Here is a 15603-nt window from a genome sequence, read left to right as displayed (position 1 = left end):
GAATTCAATCACTAACAGTTCACAGATACTCAGGAGCTGAGATTAAATGATTCGCCCACAGCTAGAGTTAGTACCCAGGCTGTCTACTTCAAAGCTTTGGAGTCACCTGCAGCGGTGTGCTGGGGACCATGTGATGCCACAGATAGAACTCAGCATGCAAAATGTTATCAACCTATCAAACTATCTCTCCAGACTTGTCTTTGGTCTTAATCACTCTGTTCTTCTTCCTGCCCAGAGACAGTGCTCCCTCCAACCCACATCCCCACTCCTACCCACATCTCCGCCTCCACCAGGACCTGAACTTACCTCTACAGAATAGGATAGCTGAGCACTCTGGTTTTTGCTAACACGAGAAAAGAGATCCTCACAGAGCTGAAGGGGAACACAGAGAAGATGTTGTTCACAGTATTTTGGTGCCCAGCATCAAGTCTGGCCCTGTCCCAAGTGACCTTGATGGACCCTTATCCCAACCCGGAGAGAGGGCTGATCCCATTTTACAGATGAAAAATAACCTCAGAGAGGTTCGCACTTGTCCAGAGTCATAGGTTGTCATTCAGTGAGCTGAATGTCAGTTCAGGTTGCAAAAACAGCCAGTGTCCAAGGCTCTGGTTTTACTACAGAGCACGTCAACTCTGTTATCCACAACAGGCTTTTCTACAAAAGTCAACATCTTGACTTATGAACCACATGTCTGTTGGAGGACAATGTTCATAAGTAATTATAAGATGGGGCAAAATAGGGGCTGGAGCGATAGCACAGCAGGTAGGGCATTTGCCTCGCACGTGGCCAACCCAGCATCCCATATGGTCCCCCGAGCACCGCCAGGAGTAATTCCCGAGTGCATGAGCCAGGAGTAACCCCTGTGCATTGCTCGGTGTGACCCAAAAAGAAAAAAAAAAAAAGATGGGGCAAAATAATACTAAGTGGTAAAACTAGGGCTCAAAACCAAGGATCTCTGATGCTAAAGTTTTCTGCTCAGTGACTATCATTTCTCTAGTGGGACAAAGGTCCACAAAGCACCCTAAATGTTCAAGTTGCCAATCCTTCTCCATCATATACCCTATCACTAATGGCCTCAGAAAGTCAGGTTAAGGCTCAATCCTGTCTCCCTCCTTGAAGGCCAGCTGAAGAATTCTTGCCCCAGCTACTCTGGCAGGTCCCGGGCTTATACCTGGGGCACGATGCCCTGCTGCCCCGGCTCCTGCCGCCCCATCATGGTGTAAGATTTTCCAGCCCCAGTCTGCCCATAGGCAAAGATGCACACGTTGTAGCCTTCAAAGGCATGGAGCAGCATTTCTTCTCCAATGTCCCTATAGACCTGCTGCTGAGATGCAAACTGGGGGTCCTCAGCCTAGATGAAAGAGAAGCAAAGAAAGACAGCAGAATCCTAAATCATCTTAAGTCTTTGACGTCTAAGTCCCAAAAGTCTCGCCCCAATCACTGATCTTGTGGGCTCCATCAAAGACCCCACCAAAGGTCTTGTGGGCTCCCCACCCCCATCATGGTCCTAATTACCCCTAAGGATCCCAGTCTCCTGACCATCCAAATTATACCAAGGATGGTGTAGGTACATCCTGCCTCTCCCCATTTCTGATACCAGTCCAACGCCCCAACCTAAAGGTTCTATCCACACCCACACAGGGATCCTGGGACCAAGCTAATCCAAACCAGTCCTATTTCCCAGCAATGTCCCCTCCCAGGGACCTAAATATTCCATATTCCTCACTGCTTGGCTCTCCCCCCAATCAAGGACCTCACCGATGTGTGTGACCAGTAGGAGTAATCGAAGGTGAAACTTTTGGGGGCATCCTTGCTCTGTTTGGGATTTATGATGGCTGTAGAAGTAAAAAAAATAGGGAAGGGAAGAAAGGCCAAAATCAGAAACTTCCCACCTCTGCTAACTTCCCTACAAGCCCCCCGAATCAAGGCATCCCACTCCCCAACCTCTGTCCTAATTCATCTCTCCCTTTTAATAATCCCAACCCCCTCCTGCTACCAAGTCTAATTTTGGCTCCTAGGACCCGCCCCCTGGGCTTGCCTCCTGGATTGGGCAATGGAGGGCTCCAAGCCAACATTCCCCCTTCCCAGGGACTGGGAGCACAGAAAGGCCAGTCTGCCCCAGCCCCCACCCTTACAACTAGCACCTGCTCTATGCCCACTGCAGCCCTCCTCCCAGTTCAGCCAGCAGGATGAACCCGCATGGGGGACCCAGACTGCCCGGCCCCAGGGATTCACTCACAGGTGGTGCTGCCTTGCATGCTGACCACACATTTGGCATCCTGGCTCGTCTCACGGGCATTGAAGGGACGAACCCTCACTGCCACTTTCACGGAGGCACCAGTCATAGCTCCAGATATGCCCACCCTCCTCAGCTGGAGGACGGACAGAAGAGGTCAGAGGCATCAAGGAGACCCACTGCCTCCCAGCTTCTCCCAGGAACCAGTCTCTCCACCCCGATTCACCAGCTACCCGGTCCCTCAAAAACCCAACTCCGAGTCCCCTGGGCTTCCCGTAAGTGTCACTCTTGTCAGGGATACCCAAAAGTGTTCCTGCCTCTCTCCCCAGCTATATCCCAGCTTGTAGGGTCCTGGGCTGTCATCCCAGAATTACCTGGTGTCCTGGCCCCAGACCTGGGGGCCTGTATCAGATCTGGCTGCCACCGGCCCTCGTAGGGGAAGCCCCATCCTACACTTGGGGCCTGGCCACACCAGCTGAGGCTGTGGGGGAAACCCTGGTTATGGGGAAAGAGTGGTTAGAAGACACCTGTGGCTCCAGAGTTGTGTCTGGGGATTCCAAAGTTGGAGAGCAAGGGGCAGGGGATGTTAGGAAAGGTCCCAGGATTCAGCTCTCTGGAGTAGCTGAATGCAATGTGAATCCAAGGGCAGGGATGGAGATATTTTTATTCCTCGTCACTCACAAGTGTACTGAACGTTCAGATGAGGGGAGAGAGAGAGAGAGAGAGAGAGAGAGAGAGAGAGAGAGAGAGAGAGAGAGGGAGGGAGAAAGAGAGAGAGAGAGAGAGAGGTGGGGGGGCAGAGGCTGGGCACCAGGCAATTCAGAGTGGAACGCATGGGCAGAGATAAAGACTGGAAAGGAGGAAAGAAAGGGTAGAAAAACACATAATCTAAGAAAAGAGGAGACACAGGCAAAGGGTAGGACTGAGGTCATGCTCTGAAGGAAATAATGGGAAGAGGAAAGGAAGGAGAGACGTAAGATAACAAACACAGGAGACAGGAAAGAGAGCTCTGGGCAAATGTACAAATTGGGAGCCCAGGAGAAAAGAAGAGAAAAAGAATTCTCCCATAAAACAAGCCCTAAAATCCCTCCCACGAGGTCGGCTGGGAAGAGGAGCTCCTACCTTGGGCCCACAACATCCACGCAGGAGGGAGGGATTGCTGATGGGCAAAGTCCAAGGGCTGGAGGTACAGCCCAGGGATGGGATCCACAGGGCCTGCCTGTGGGTCCTAAGCCCCTTGCCCAGTCCCCAGTACTTCCTCCTCAGGCTCCAGGACAATGGAGAGGAGAGGGTGGGGTCATCCTGTAACCATCATACCCAGAGCAACCCCCCAGGGCGCTTCCAGAGGGGGTGATCCAGAATATCCAAGTCTTTGTGGGGGAAACCAGAAGAATTGGGGTCTCCTTCAGAAGGAAGGGAAAGAGCAAAGAGGTCCCAGTCCCAGCCTGGGGCTAATGCTACCAGGGCCACTGCCCTGGGGAAGGTGCCAGGCTAGTCCAGGAATGCGGGTGATCGGGTGCCCACACCCTGCAAGGAGAGGCTGAGCAGCCCACGCCCACGGAGAGCAGGGTGGAGGCTTGCGAAGAGGAATTGGGGATACCAGTCCCTTCTGTGGCTTCAAAAGGGCTTTCTAAGCCCGATCCTGCTGGGCCTCACCTCACCAGGCTTCCTCGGCAGGGCATGCGAGGCGAGAGGCGGTCGGTCTGTCTCAGCACAGGAAGGGTGTAGCAAAAAAATCACAGAAACTTGTCTCAGGAATAACAGCCCTGACCCCCAGGCCCTGCCCAGGGGAGGGAAGGGGCATACTGGACGAGGACACGCAGGGTGACGCCGGTGGAACTCATGGGTCAGGGGATAAAGGACTGTCCAAGTGCTGGGGCCCGCCCGCCGGTGCAGCGTCAAGAGCATTGGGATTCAGAACGGAGCCGCGCCTGAGGCGGGGCGAACGAACCCAAAAGGGGGCCACCGGCCACCTGCAACTTGCCCACCCGGCATTTCTCCTACGAGCCCCGGCCCCGGCCTATCTCCGGGCGGCCATGCGGACCCTTTCCTCCTCTCCGGCCAGCCGACGGCCGCCCCTGGCCTGGCACTTCTCTGCGCCGCCGACCGACAAACAGCACATGATCCCAGCCTTCGCGTCCCGCCAGCCCGCACTGGGTCTTGCAAACAGGGACCCCGGTTCTCCGCCCTCTAGCCCGGCACATTCCAGCGCGGGTGTCCCCTCCCTCAACTCCACCCCCCCACCCCCACCCCGACTCCCCAGCTCTCACCTCGTCGCGGGGCTCTAAAGTGCAAAGGGACAAAGTTTTCGGGAATCGTGAGACGGGAGCGGGGGAGATCCGGGACCAGTTGGGGGCTGCCCCCGCCCCGCGCCGGGTCCCGGGGCGGCGGGCGGCGGACTCGCGCCCCGGGGGCGGCAGCAGTTGCGGCGCCTGCGGCCGGCGCCCGCCCGGGCAGCTCGAGCTGGGGCGGGAGCGAGGGGAGGGGGGCCGGCGGGGCCGCGCACGCGGGCGGCGGGCGCGCGCTGGCCCGAGGAGGGCCCGGGAGAGCCCTGGACGACTCCTGTTAAAACGGCAATGCCACTGGGACTGTGGGGCCCACCAGACCGGGCGGGGAACCGAGGTGCGGACGGATAAGAGAGAGCAGGATGCCAGGATTTGGGAGGGTTAATGACGCGTTAGGAGCCAGGAAAGGTGAGGCTAGACCCTGCAGGGGGACCCATGACCCCGAGCCGGGCTCGTCGCCGCCGTCGGAGGCGCGCCCAGGGGCGGAGCCTCGTCCGAGCCCCGCCCAGGAGGTGGTGCCACCCCGGCCCCGCCCCCTGGCGCTCGGCGCCGCCAGCTCCGCCCTCGGCTCCCGTCGCTGCCTCTCACTTCCCCGCCCGCCTCGCCTCTCCGTTCTAGAATTCGCCGCGCAGCTGTCTCAGGTGCCTTGTCCAAGTGCGGTCAGCAGCGGCAGAGCCACCCCGGCGCTCTGTCTGACCCTGCTGGCCGTCAAGTTCATCAGGATGAGTAGGCCCGGGCCGCCGCCTCAGATCCAAGCTGGCGCCTCAGATCCGGGTGCCACCTCAGGCCCAGGCCACCCTTTCTCTGATCAAGCTTTTCCCCCCCAGGCTTGTACCCACCACCTCCGACTTATTTATGCCCCACAGAAATAGCGGGGTAGAAGACTCTTGGCTTTTCCCAAAAGTATGACTACTCCGTAGTCCACTTAACGGGTCTGGGTCCGGCCCTCAACGCCAAGGGCTTCACCCAAAGCCTTGATGACCCGACCCCTCGAGTCTGCCCGGTCAGCGCAGGCTGCTGCCAGGGCCAACTGCCAGTGCCGCCGGGCTTCCTCCCAGAGTTTATTCCCTCAGACCAACCACTGAGATCTATCTGAAGGGGACATTCCCAACTGCCCCAACTCACCCTTTCTCTGGCCCTGCAGCACCTTCTGGACACCTCTAACTTTTTTTTTTCCTTTTTCTTTTTCTAGATTGTTCCTTTGTGACCCTAGGAAGACATATTTTTCTCCTGCCCCTCCTCCCAACTTAACTGTCCCTTTTCCTGATTGGCCCCTGAATACGTTTTTCTCTTTCATTTTTAAGGGAGGGAGGGCTGGAGCAACGCTCAGTGCCGGGACTACTGTTTGCTTAGTACCTGGGGGATCGCTCCCAGGGGTGCTCAGGGCACCTTGGGTTTGGGGGGGGGGGCTATTTTTGTGGTTTTTTTTTTCTTTTAGGAAGCAGGGGTGGGCTGGGGAGCCACAAGGGTGGGTTTTAGAGCCACATCCGGCGATGTTACTCTTGACTCTGCACTCAAGAATTACTCCTAGCGCGGCTCTGAGAATCATATTAACAAAGTCCACTTCCCAGGTGTTGGAGCGATAGCACAGCCGATAAGGCGTTTGCCTTGCACGCGGCCAACCTGAGTTCAATCCCTGGCATCCCATGGTCCCCCAAGCACTGCCAGGAGTAATTCCTGAGTGCAAAGCCAGGAGTAACCCCTGAGCATCGCTGGGTGTGACCCCAAAAAAAGCAAAAAAAAAAATGTTTTTTTAAAAGTCCACTTCCCAGTAGACTCCTGGCAGGTCACCCCTCAACCTTCTCCCTTCGGGGATCCGAGCAGGATAGGCGTTTACCACCTGACAGGCTTTACAATATGGGATGCTGCAGATGAACCCAGGTCAGCCTTGAGGGCACTTTGTGCTGGACATCAAATCGGATCTTCCTACTCAAAGGATGAACTCTCCTGTTTGAACTCTCTGTCCCCCCCCCCCCCCCGCACTTGCCCCTTCTTATTTTTCAGAAAGGGGGCTCTTTTCGGTGAGAGGTCACACTCAGTGATGCTCAGGGGTTACTCTTGGCTCTGCACTCAGGTATTAATCACCCCCAGCGCTGGGGAACCACAAGGGATGCCTGCGATTGGTCATGTGGAAAGCAAATGCGCTCTCCCTGCGCTATCGCTCCAGCCCCGACCCCGCCCCTTTTTAAACCTGCTTTCTCAAACTGTTCTTAGTTGCCCTTGGATAACTTTAACTTGTTAATTTTAAGTTTCCAGTTCAATTCCTGTTCCATCCTTCATTTTTCCTACTATCAATCTCCTAATTTACCTAGCATTTTCTCATTTGGGACAATTCCCAGCTCAGTGCTCAGAGGTCAGTGGCCTATGTGGTACCAGAGGTTGAACGAGGTTTGAGCTCCAACCCTTTGAGCTATCTCCCTAGCCAGGACCTAGAATTGTTTGTTCGTTTGTTTGTTTGAGGGCCACACTCCACTGTGCTTAGGGCTTACTCCTGGCTTCCCACAAGGTGTAAGGGACCATATGTGGTACCAGGGATAGAACAGATCCACTGGGTGCAGGACTAGCACCGTGCCTAATCACTCCAGCCCCTTACCTAGAATTTTTATCTAACTTTCTAACCACCCCAGTTACTCTCAGGTCATCTTGGGCTGTCCCTAATTCAGACCTTGTGCAACTTATCTCTCCTCACTGTTTTTACCTAAAGACTTGCCTAACTGCCCTCTTTCCCTTGTCACCAATGAACCACTCTGTCCACACTTAACTTTCACTAGCCACTCATACCTGATTTATCAACCTAAATTCTGCCACTTCTGTTTCCAACTGCCAATTCTATAACAACTCCACCAATACCTCTGCTCCATCTAGAGACTTGTCATCCTTTTTAAATCATCCCAGCCTTGTAAATGCCTTAAACTCCCTTTTTAAATTTATCTTACTTTATAAATTTGGCTTCAGGAATTTAATTTTCTTTACCTTTTTTCACATTTCTTGTGCTTGCCAGCTTCAACCAGTCTGTCCAGAAAATAGAAATGTTCCTTTCTAACTAGAAGTCCCTTTTAAGCTCTTTTATCCTTCAATGTACATTTATACATATATGTTTGCATATCATTTACAAATGATAATTTTCACAAATATAATACATTACAAGGTAATTAGGATATAAATCTGACAATCACAAATTTCACAATAGTAGAAAATTTGTCTACTAGAGTATTTTTTAATTTATAAATTTATTTTTTCTTAATTTTTTTCTGAGTTTTTATCATTCCTGTTGTGATTAATTTCCATTTTCAAAGCAGCGAGAGATTAGTTGATAAATTTCCACATTCTTGATTTTATGGAGATTTGATTCATGACCCAGTGTGTGGTCTATCTTGGAAACTGTCCTATATGTACTGGAGAATAATGTGCACTTAACTTTTGGGGGTTGGAGAGCCATACATATGTATGGTAGATCCATCTACTTCATTCCTTCCATTAAGGCCAGTGTTTCCTTCTTGGGCTGGAGTGATAGCACAGTGGTAGGTCATTCACCTTTCATGCGGCCTACCCATGTTCAATTCCTCCGCCCCTCTCAGAGAGCCTGGCAAGCTATCCATGGCATATTGGATATGCCAAAAACAGTAACAATAAGTCTCCCAATGAGAGACATTACTGGTGCCCGCTCAAACAAATCGATGAGCAACAGGATGACAGTGACAGTGTGACAGTTTCCTTCTTGAGTTTTTGCTCTATCCAGCAGTGATAGATGCATATAAAAGTCTCTTACTATGGGGCCGGAGCGATAGCACAGCGGGTAGGGCGTTTGCCTTGCACGCGGCCGACCTGGGTTCGATCCCCGGCATCCCATATGGTCCCCCAAGCACCGCCAGGAGTAGTTCCTGAGTGCAAAGCCAGGAGTAACCCCTGAGCATCGCTGGGTGTGACCCAAAAAGCAAAAAAAAAAAAAAAAAGTCTCTTATTACTATTTTTGCTGTCAATCTTTTCTTCATATATATTTGTTTTGAATATTTTGATGCTCCATAGTTAAGAGAATATATTGCATAGGAATGTGAGCTCTGTTCTCTTTCAAAACCATCCTCTTTCTGATTTCTAAATCTACTACTGATCTCATCTCTATAGCCATTTTGCGAATGAGTTATTTGTTTTCCATTATCTTCCCAGCACAAATGAGGAGACTGAATCCAGATACCCAGCCCCATTCAAATATCCAGATGCAGGAAAATGAAGAAAACCTCATTCCCTTTGCCAAGTGAGTAATCCACACTCAGTTGGAAGGATGTGAACAGAATGGAAAGAATACTGCATGCCTAGACCTCCCCTGATGAGTAGGAATAAGGAATAGAAGGCTCAATGTCTGATTTCAGGGGGGTTGATAGAATCACACATTTATTTAACAAATACTTTTGAGGACTGGATAGATAATACAGTGGGCAAGGTGTTTTTCTTGCATGCAGCCTATCTGGGTTCAATTCCCAGCACGCATGGCAGGAATGATCCCTGAGTGCCACTGGGTGTAGCCAAAAGACACACAAGTTTTGAACAGTATTAGGTACTGAGAAATTAACAGTTATAAAGACAAGAATCTTGTTCCTAGAGCTTATATTTTATTTATATTGGCTTTGGGACCATATCTGACAGTACCCTGCACTTTGGGATCACTCCTGACAGGGCTCTGGGGAACATATATGGTATGGGCCATCAAACCCTGGGACAGCACTGTGCAATGTAAGTGCTCTACCCTCTGTATTATCTCTGGTCCTGTTAAGAATATTTGAAGTTGGGGCTGGAGAGATAGCACAGCGGGTAGGGCGTTCGCCTTGCACGCGGCCAACCCAGGTTCGATTCCCAGCATCCAATATGGTCCCCTGGGCATCTCCAGGAGTAATTCCTGAGTGCAAAGCCAGGAGTAACCCCTGAGCATTGCCGGATGTGACCCAAAAAGCAAAAAAAAAAAAAAGAATATTTTGAAGTAAATCCCAACTTGTGTATAATTTTACGTGATCTTTTCATTGCAGTACAGGGTCAAACCCAAGTCTTCATACTTGCAAGGCAGGCACTCTACCAGTGGACCACACCCCAGCTAAATATTTTATTTTGTCCATACCCATAGGAGTAAGCCAGGCTTACTCGTGGCTTTGCACTCAGGGACCACTCCTGGTGAGCTTGGAAGACCATATGTGGTACCAGGGATTGAACCCAGGTCGGCCATGTGCAAGGCAAGCACTGTACTATCACTCCAGCCCCTGGTCTTTCTTTTTTTCCCCTCTTGTTTTGGGTAGGGGGCAGTGTTTTTGGTCACACCTGATGGTGCTTAAGGGTTATTCCTGGCTCTGTGTTTAGAGGTCACTTTTAGCACTGCTCAGGGGACCATATGTATTACTGGAATCTGAAATAGAGTTGGCCACAGGCAAGGTACATGCCTTAACCCCAGGACTTTCTTTCTGGCCCTCTTTTTTTTGTGGTTGTTTTTTGGTCACACCTGGCAGTTCTCAGGGCTTACTTCTGGTTCTACATTCAGAAATCATTTCTAGCAGAGTCTAGGGGACCATGTGTGGTGTCAGGATTGAACCTCGGTCAACTTCATATTAGGCAAGAGCCCTACCTACTGTACTATCTCTCTGGCCCACAAGTCCTCAAATTAAAAAGATTTTTCTCTTAGAATTGGGAAGATAGCTTAAAGGGCTGAGCATATACTTGGCATGAAGAGGGCCAGAGTTCAGTCCCTGGCTCCCTAAGTACCACTCAGAAGGGAATAGCACCTGAATACTGCCAGATGTGGCCCATAAGAAAACAAAACAACCAAATCCAAAGAGATAACTCAATGGGCTTTTGCATATAGAATCCTATACTTTGCATATAGAATCCCTAGCACCACATGGTCCCCAAGCACTACCCATAGTGACTCTCAGCACAGAATAAAGAATAGCCTCTGAGTACTACTGGGTGTGGCCAAATAGAAAATATTTTAAAAATAGATTATTCTCACTGCTCTGTGCACAATAGATTATTGGGGAAGAATAAGAATGGAAGCATGCACCCCTCAAAAAATGAGGGCCCAGAGAGATAGTACAAGGATTAAAGTGCTCGCTTGCTTGTGACCAACTCAGGATCAATTCCCAGAACTGCATATGATCACCTGAGTATCACATGGTAGACATACATGGTGTGTGTATACAAAAACATGTATACATACACATGTATGTATATGTATACATACATACATATATATATATATAAAACAGGAAGTAAACCTGCAAGGAATGGCCAGATTTGGGTAGAATTAACAGAACTTACTGATAGATGTGGGACGAGAGGAAAAGTGAAGTATACCAGATTTTCTTTTTTAGTAAACCAAGATAGTTTTTAATTCAAACTTATTTAGAAAGATGTGAGGAGAGAGAAAGAGATGTACAATATGTACATGTTCTAGAGAGAACACAGGCTTCTCCAGAGTATAAATGGGCAAGCAAAGAAACATAGAGACAAGCAAGAGAGATACATGTTCATGGGAGAACACAGTCTTGTACAGCAAGCTGGTATACCAACTTTTTGATACTAGAAACTTGACATTTGGAGAGGGAGCTTTCACTGAGTTAGGGTAAGCTAGGAAGGAGATATTGAGTGGGCATCTGAACATGAAAATTTGAAGCTCAGGGGAGGAGCAAAGGCTGGAAATACAGATTTGGGAGTCTTCAGCACATTAGTAGTATTTATTTATTTATTTGGGGTGGGGTAGGGAACCAAACCTGGTAGTGCTCTGGGAATACTCCAGTCTTCAGGGGTCCCTCTTGGTGTTGTCAAGGATCAAAACAAGGTCAGCCCCTGGGGCTGGAGTGATAGCACAGCAGGTAGGGCGTTTGCCTTGCATGTGGCCGACCCAGGTTCGATTCCCAGCATCCCATATGGTCCCCTGAGCACCGCCAGGAGTAATTCCTGAGTGCAGAGCCAGGAGTGACCCCTGTACATCACCAGGTGTGACCCAAAAAAGCAAAAAAGAAAAATTATTTAAAAAAACAAACAAACAAGGTCAGCCCCATGCAAAACAGGCACTTTACCCACTATACTATCTCTTCAGGTCCCATTATAGTATTTTAAAGCAAGGATGAGATTTTCTAGGAAGAAATAGAGAAAATTAAAGATTCATATCTGGTCTGGGGACATAGCTCAAAGGGGTATTATGCAGGCCCAGGTTTGATCCCTGGCATCAAAATGTCCCCTGAGTACTGCCAGAAAGAACCTTAAAGAATAACTGTTTAGAGTTGCCTCTGAGCACTTGAAAGTGCTCCAAAACAAAAGCCCAAGTCTAAATCCCTCAACTCTTCAAGAGATAAGGAGAATGGTGATTGTTCAATCTGGGGGTTTAATATCTCCTTCCCTACATGAGATTAGTTCTTCTGAGATAGAGAAGACAAAGGAGGAATAAATAAATTCTGCTGAAGTGGATCTCAGAATTGACCCAAGAAACCCTGTCATATGACCTGATTTTCCAGGCCCTTCTTCTTTAACAATCTAACTTGAAAAGCATTATATCCTTTGGTTATGGAAAGATGTTTGAGATTCAGTGAGATCTTTGGCACAGTGAGATTTTTTTTTTTTTTTTTTTTTTTTTGCTTTTTGGGTCACACCCGGCGATGCACAGGGGTTGCTCCTGGCTCTGCACTCAGGAATTACCCCTGGCGGTGCTCAGGGGACCATATGGGATGCTGGGAATCGAACCCGGGTCGGCCGCGTGCAAGGCAAACGCCCTACCCGCTGTGCTATTGCTCCAGCCCCTGGCACAGTGAGATATTGAGGGGAGTCGGTATCTCCCCTCACCCCAGCATTCATATCCTTTTCAAATCAGAGATCTTATCGCCTTCATCAGCCAAAACAGAATAGGGAAGATAGCCTGAGTGAATCTAAGTTCTGATGGAGAGACAAAGCCTCTGAATCTCTGGAATACAAAGAGCCAGAATTCACACTATGTTGTCTTCACCTCAGGTATTCCAGGGTGGTCAGCCGAACTCCACCCCCCAGCTTGCCTGCCCAGAGCCTCAGATTGACACCCAAGCATTATGGAGACTTCTTCTGGGAGAACATCAGTCAAAGACCCAGGTGGGTAGAAATAGAAAAAAAAAATGCTAATTGAAGGCACTTGGTGAGACTCTACAGTTTATTTGGTTTGGGTTTTTCATTTGTTTGTTTTGGGGTCTTTGGGCCATACCTAACAGTACTTAGAGACAATTCCTAGCCCTGTGCTGTGAGCAATACTCAAAGGACCATGTAGTGCCAGTGATTAAACCAAGGTCAGCCACACGCAAGGCAAGAACCATAACCCCTGTGCTATCTCTCTGGCCCTATTTGATTCCTTTGGTTTGTTTTTGAGATTTTAAATTTTGGTTGCACATATATAAGTCAAGTGCTCTACTTCTGAACTACATCCCAGACCAGAGTCTCTAGAATTTTGCATTTGTTTTGGGGGTCTTAGAGACCACATCAGATGTGCTCGGGAGCAATTCCAACTTTCTGCTCAGGAATGGTTCTCAGGGGACCATATGTGGTGCCAAAGACTGAACTGGGGCCAACTACATGCACAGCAAATATCTTAACCCTATGCTATCTCTCCAGCCTCAGAGGCTCTACAGTTTTTAACTATATAAAGACTTATAGAAATAAGCCCTAATCTGGGGATAATTGTCCCTGCTGACTGGTAGATGTTGTAGTTTCTAATGTCTAAGGGTTGGGAAAACTCATTAGCGAAATAGAATTGATGGTGGTGTCCTCCCTGCATTTAGCTCCCTTTTTATGCTTCACAGCCCCACCTGGATGGAGGAACAGTACTTCCCACCCCAACTGGTATGAAAAACTAACTGTGCTTCAACACTTCTCCTTTGTTAAAATAATACTACTGCCATCCTGTCCTCAGCTCTCCTGACTGTCACTTCCTTCTATTATACCCCCAATAACGCACTGACCAGGCTTCCCTTCCCATGAATTGATCATTATGTCTTCCACAGCACAGTTATGTTCTTGTGATCTGGGTTTTCCAAGACTTTTCATCATCTGTGTTAACCTGCGATCCCCTGAGATACCCAGCTCTGTTCTCTAGCTCTTTTCTTTTTCTTTTTCCTTTCCTTTTTTGGTCACACCTGGTGATGCTCAGGGGTTACTCCTGGCTCTGCACTCAGGAATTATTCCTGGCGATGCTCAGGGGACCATATAGGATGCTGGAAATTGAACCCGGGTCGGCTGCGTGCAAGGCAAACGCCCTACCTGCTGTGCTATCACTCCAGCTCCTGTTCTCTAGCTCTTTTTCCCATCTCCCCGGAACAGAGAGTCTCTGCTAGGTCACAGCTTGACTTGTATCGCCCAGAAGGGCTTCTACCTCCTGAGATGCTTTGCAGAAGAAAAAGGAGATCACATTTGTCAGGGGTGCGACGGGGAACTGGGGGCACCCCAGCCCGGGTGAGGGCTGTCACTTACCACCTGGAGGATCTAAGGAGGAGACAGAGAATCATCAATGAGTAAGGAGAGACTTCTGGGCACTGGGAACTAAGCAGGGTTGGGGGCTGGGGGAAGGATGGTTTGAACCTAGAAGGGGTGGAGAGCTTTCCAGGAACTGAGTAGTTTGAACCTTGGACTTGATATGATTGAAGGAGAATTTCCATAAAGTGCAAAGGAAAAGGGAACCTGGGTGGAGGATGAGCAACATGAATTAGAAAGAATGGAAACTGGATCACTGAAGATAGGAAAGCATTCCATAGAACTAAAAAATAGTGAAGTCACCTCTGAGTCCCAGAACTGAAAGGAGCAGAGTCTGAAGAGAGCAAAAAGTTTGGAGTAGAGTACTGGAAATCACAGAACAATACCCCTGGGTCCCAGTTGAAAGTGTTTCATAGAAGAAAGACTGGAGCCTGGCCTCCAGGCACTTCCTTCCTAAGCCTAAAGTCTCCACAGTATGAAGGAGGCCCAGTGGGGCAGCTCAGGAGCTGCAGCTGCATCTGTTCCCCTCATGCTGGCTGAAGATGACTGTGGATTCCCCAGTGCGACCCAATGTCCTGATCTAGAAGAGGAGAGAGCACCTTATCCACTGGAACAAGATCATCATCTCACTCCTGGAAGGGCCCAGGTATGGTTAGAGAGGTACTTCGTGGGGTGCTAGAAAGTGTTGCACATACCTGGTCTTGCATGGAGAGAAAAAGTGAAGAATCTGGTTGGATAGATACATTTCAAAGGAACAAAACCAAAGCAGGTGATAGCCAAGGATTTGGAGATGCCTGGGCTTGGGAATTAGGAAATTTCAGAAAGATGTGTGTGCAAATATATATATGTATATATATAATGTATATAATATATGTGTGTTTATATACACACATACATATATATATATTCCAATTTTTCTCCATCGTACAGCTGCTTTGGTCTCCCTGGACGCCCCTAGGCCATAAGGGGTCTCATTTTTCCCGGTGTCAGGCTTCCTGCAGCACTGGCACACCCCTTTACAATCCCTGGGAGCCAGAGCTGCAGTCTGAGGAGTAAGAAGAAACCATCAAGAGGCTTGTACTGCCCCGGGAACCCACGTCTTGGCCTCATCGCTGGAATCGCCTCCATTTATGGCATCAAGGCATTTCCCTTTCCTTGGCCTTTCCCAACTTCCGCTCCCATTTAAATAGCCCCTGCAGTATCCCACCTCACCCAGCCATCCTATAGTTACTCCCCACCTCCTGTCGTCACCCACATCCCGCTGCCAGACATTGTTTTATTAAAAAAAAAAAAAAAAAAAACAATAAAGTTGAGGCCGGAGTTGTCTTTTTCTTCATCAAGCAATGGGGAAAGGCTCATGAGGAAGCGGAGCTTCTTTCCACGACCCATCCAACGTAAAATCGGCGTGAGTCTCCCAAATTCAAGCTGCAGAAAAAAGTCCTGCTCGCAAGTCCAGCATTCCTTGCCCCACACTGGACTGCGGCGCGAGCCCCCTTTCCCGCGGGGGGAGTTCCATCAGTCGACTAAGCTTTCGCCTCCGGAACCTTGGAATCCTGGAATCCCACAGCACGGAATCCTGTGCTTGCCCCATGCCCTCACCCAGAACCCAGAAAACCT

General features: G+C 49.4%; 2 protein-coding genes across 6 annotated transcripts in view; one reads left to right on the top strand and one right to left on the bottom strand.

The window, feature by feature from the left end:
- KIF1C (kinesin family member 1C) overlaps positions 1-4673 on the bottom strand; it is a 29168-nt gene extending 24495 nt beyond the window's left edge. Inside the window, exons 1-7 of one of the 4 annotated variants that reach the window (XM_055133263.1) lie at positions 4507-4673; positions 3893-3939; positions 2611-2731; positions 2240-2372; positions 1759-1835; positions 1172-1351; positions 307-372 (exon numbers count right to left, since the gene is read on the bottom strand). In XM_055133263.1, coding sequence (XP_054989238.1) covers positions 307-372; positions 1172-1351; positions 1759-1835; positions 2240-2345 — 429 coding nt within the window. In that variant the 5' untranslated portion in view covers positions 2346-2372; positions 2611-2731; positions 3893-3939; positions 4507-4673. The remainder of the gene's footprint in view (positions 1-306; positions 373-1171; positions 1352-1758; positions 1836-2239; positions 2373-2610; positions 2732-3892; positions 3940-4506) is intronic. The other 3 variants (XM_055133264.1, XM_004604942.2, XM_055133265.1) reach the window with 3 other exon arrangements.
- A 132-nt stretch (positions 4674-4805) lies between these two features.
- On the top strand, positions 4806-15298 carry INCA1 (inhibitor of CDK, cyclin A1 interacting protein 1). 2 transcript variants are annotated; one of them, XM_012931899.2, is made up of 7 exons: positions 4806-5162; positions 8686-8773; positions 12505-12618; positions 13320-13359; positions 13837-14027; positions 14461-14632; positions 14917-15298. In XM_012931899.2, the coding sequence occupies exons 2-7, from the start codon at positions 8691-8693 to the stop codon at positions 15040-15042; spliced, it is 726 nt and encodes a 241-aa protein (XP_012787353.2). In that variant the 5' UTR covers positions 4806-5162; positions 8686-8690; the 3' UTR covers positions 15043-15298. The 2 variants fall into 2 exon arrangements, with proteins under 2 accessions (XP_012787353.2, XP_054989241.1); XM_055133266.1 differs by lacking the exons at positions 4806-5162; positions 13837-14027; positions 14461-14632; positions 14917-15298 and adding an exon at positions 5164-5295 and having other exon boundaries at positions 13320-13798.
- The last annotated feature ends 305 nt before the right edge of the window (positions 15299-15603 follow it).

Source organism: Sorex araneus, chromosome 3 (genome assembly GCF_027595985.1).
Source record: "Sorex araneus isolate mSorAra2 chromosome 3, mSorAra2.pri, whole genome shotgun sequence".
Classification (NCBI taxonomy): Eukaryota; Metazoa; Chordata; class Mammalia; order Eulipotyphla; family Soricidae; genus Sorex; species Sorex araneus.
Note: the sequence above shows the minus strand (reverse complement) of the source record. Positions and strands in the feature narration are given on the sequence as shown.

What these genes read in the sequence shown, in the direction of transcription:
- INCA1 (XM_012931899.2), top strand. Translation starts at nt 8,691, where the DNA reads ATGAGGAGACTGAATCCAGATACCCAGCCCCATTCAAATATCCAGATG. An exon ending in AACCTCATTCCCTTTGCCAA is followed by an intron (nt 8,774 to 12,504) that starts GTGAGTAATCCA and finishes TCTTCACCTCAG; the next exon opens with GTATTCCAGGGTGGTCAGCC. An exon ending in AGTACTTCCCACCCCAACTG is followed by an intron (nt 13,360 to 13,836) that starts GTATGAAAAACT and finishes TCCCCGGAACAG; the next exon opens with AGAGTCTCTGCTAGGTCACA.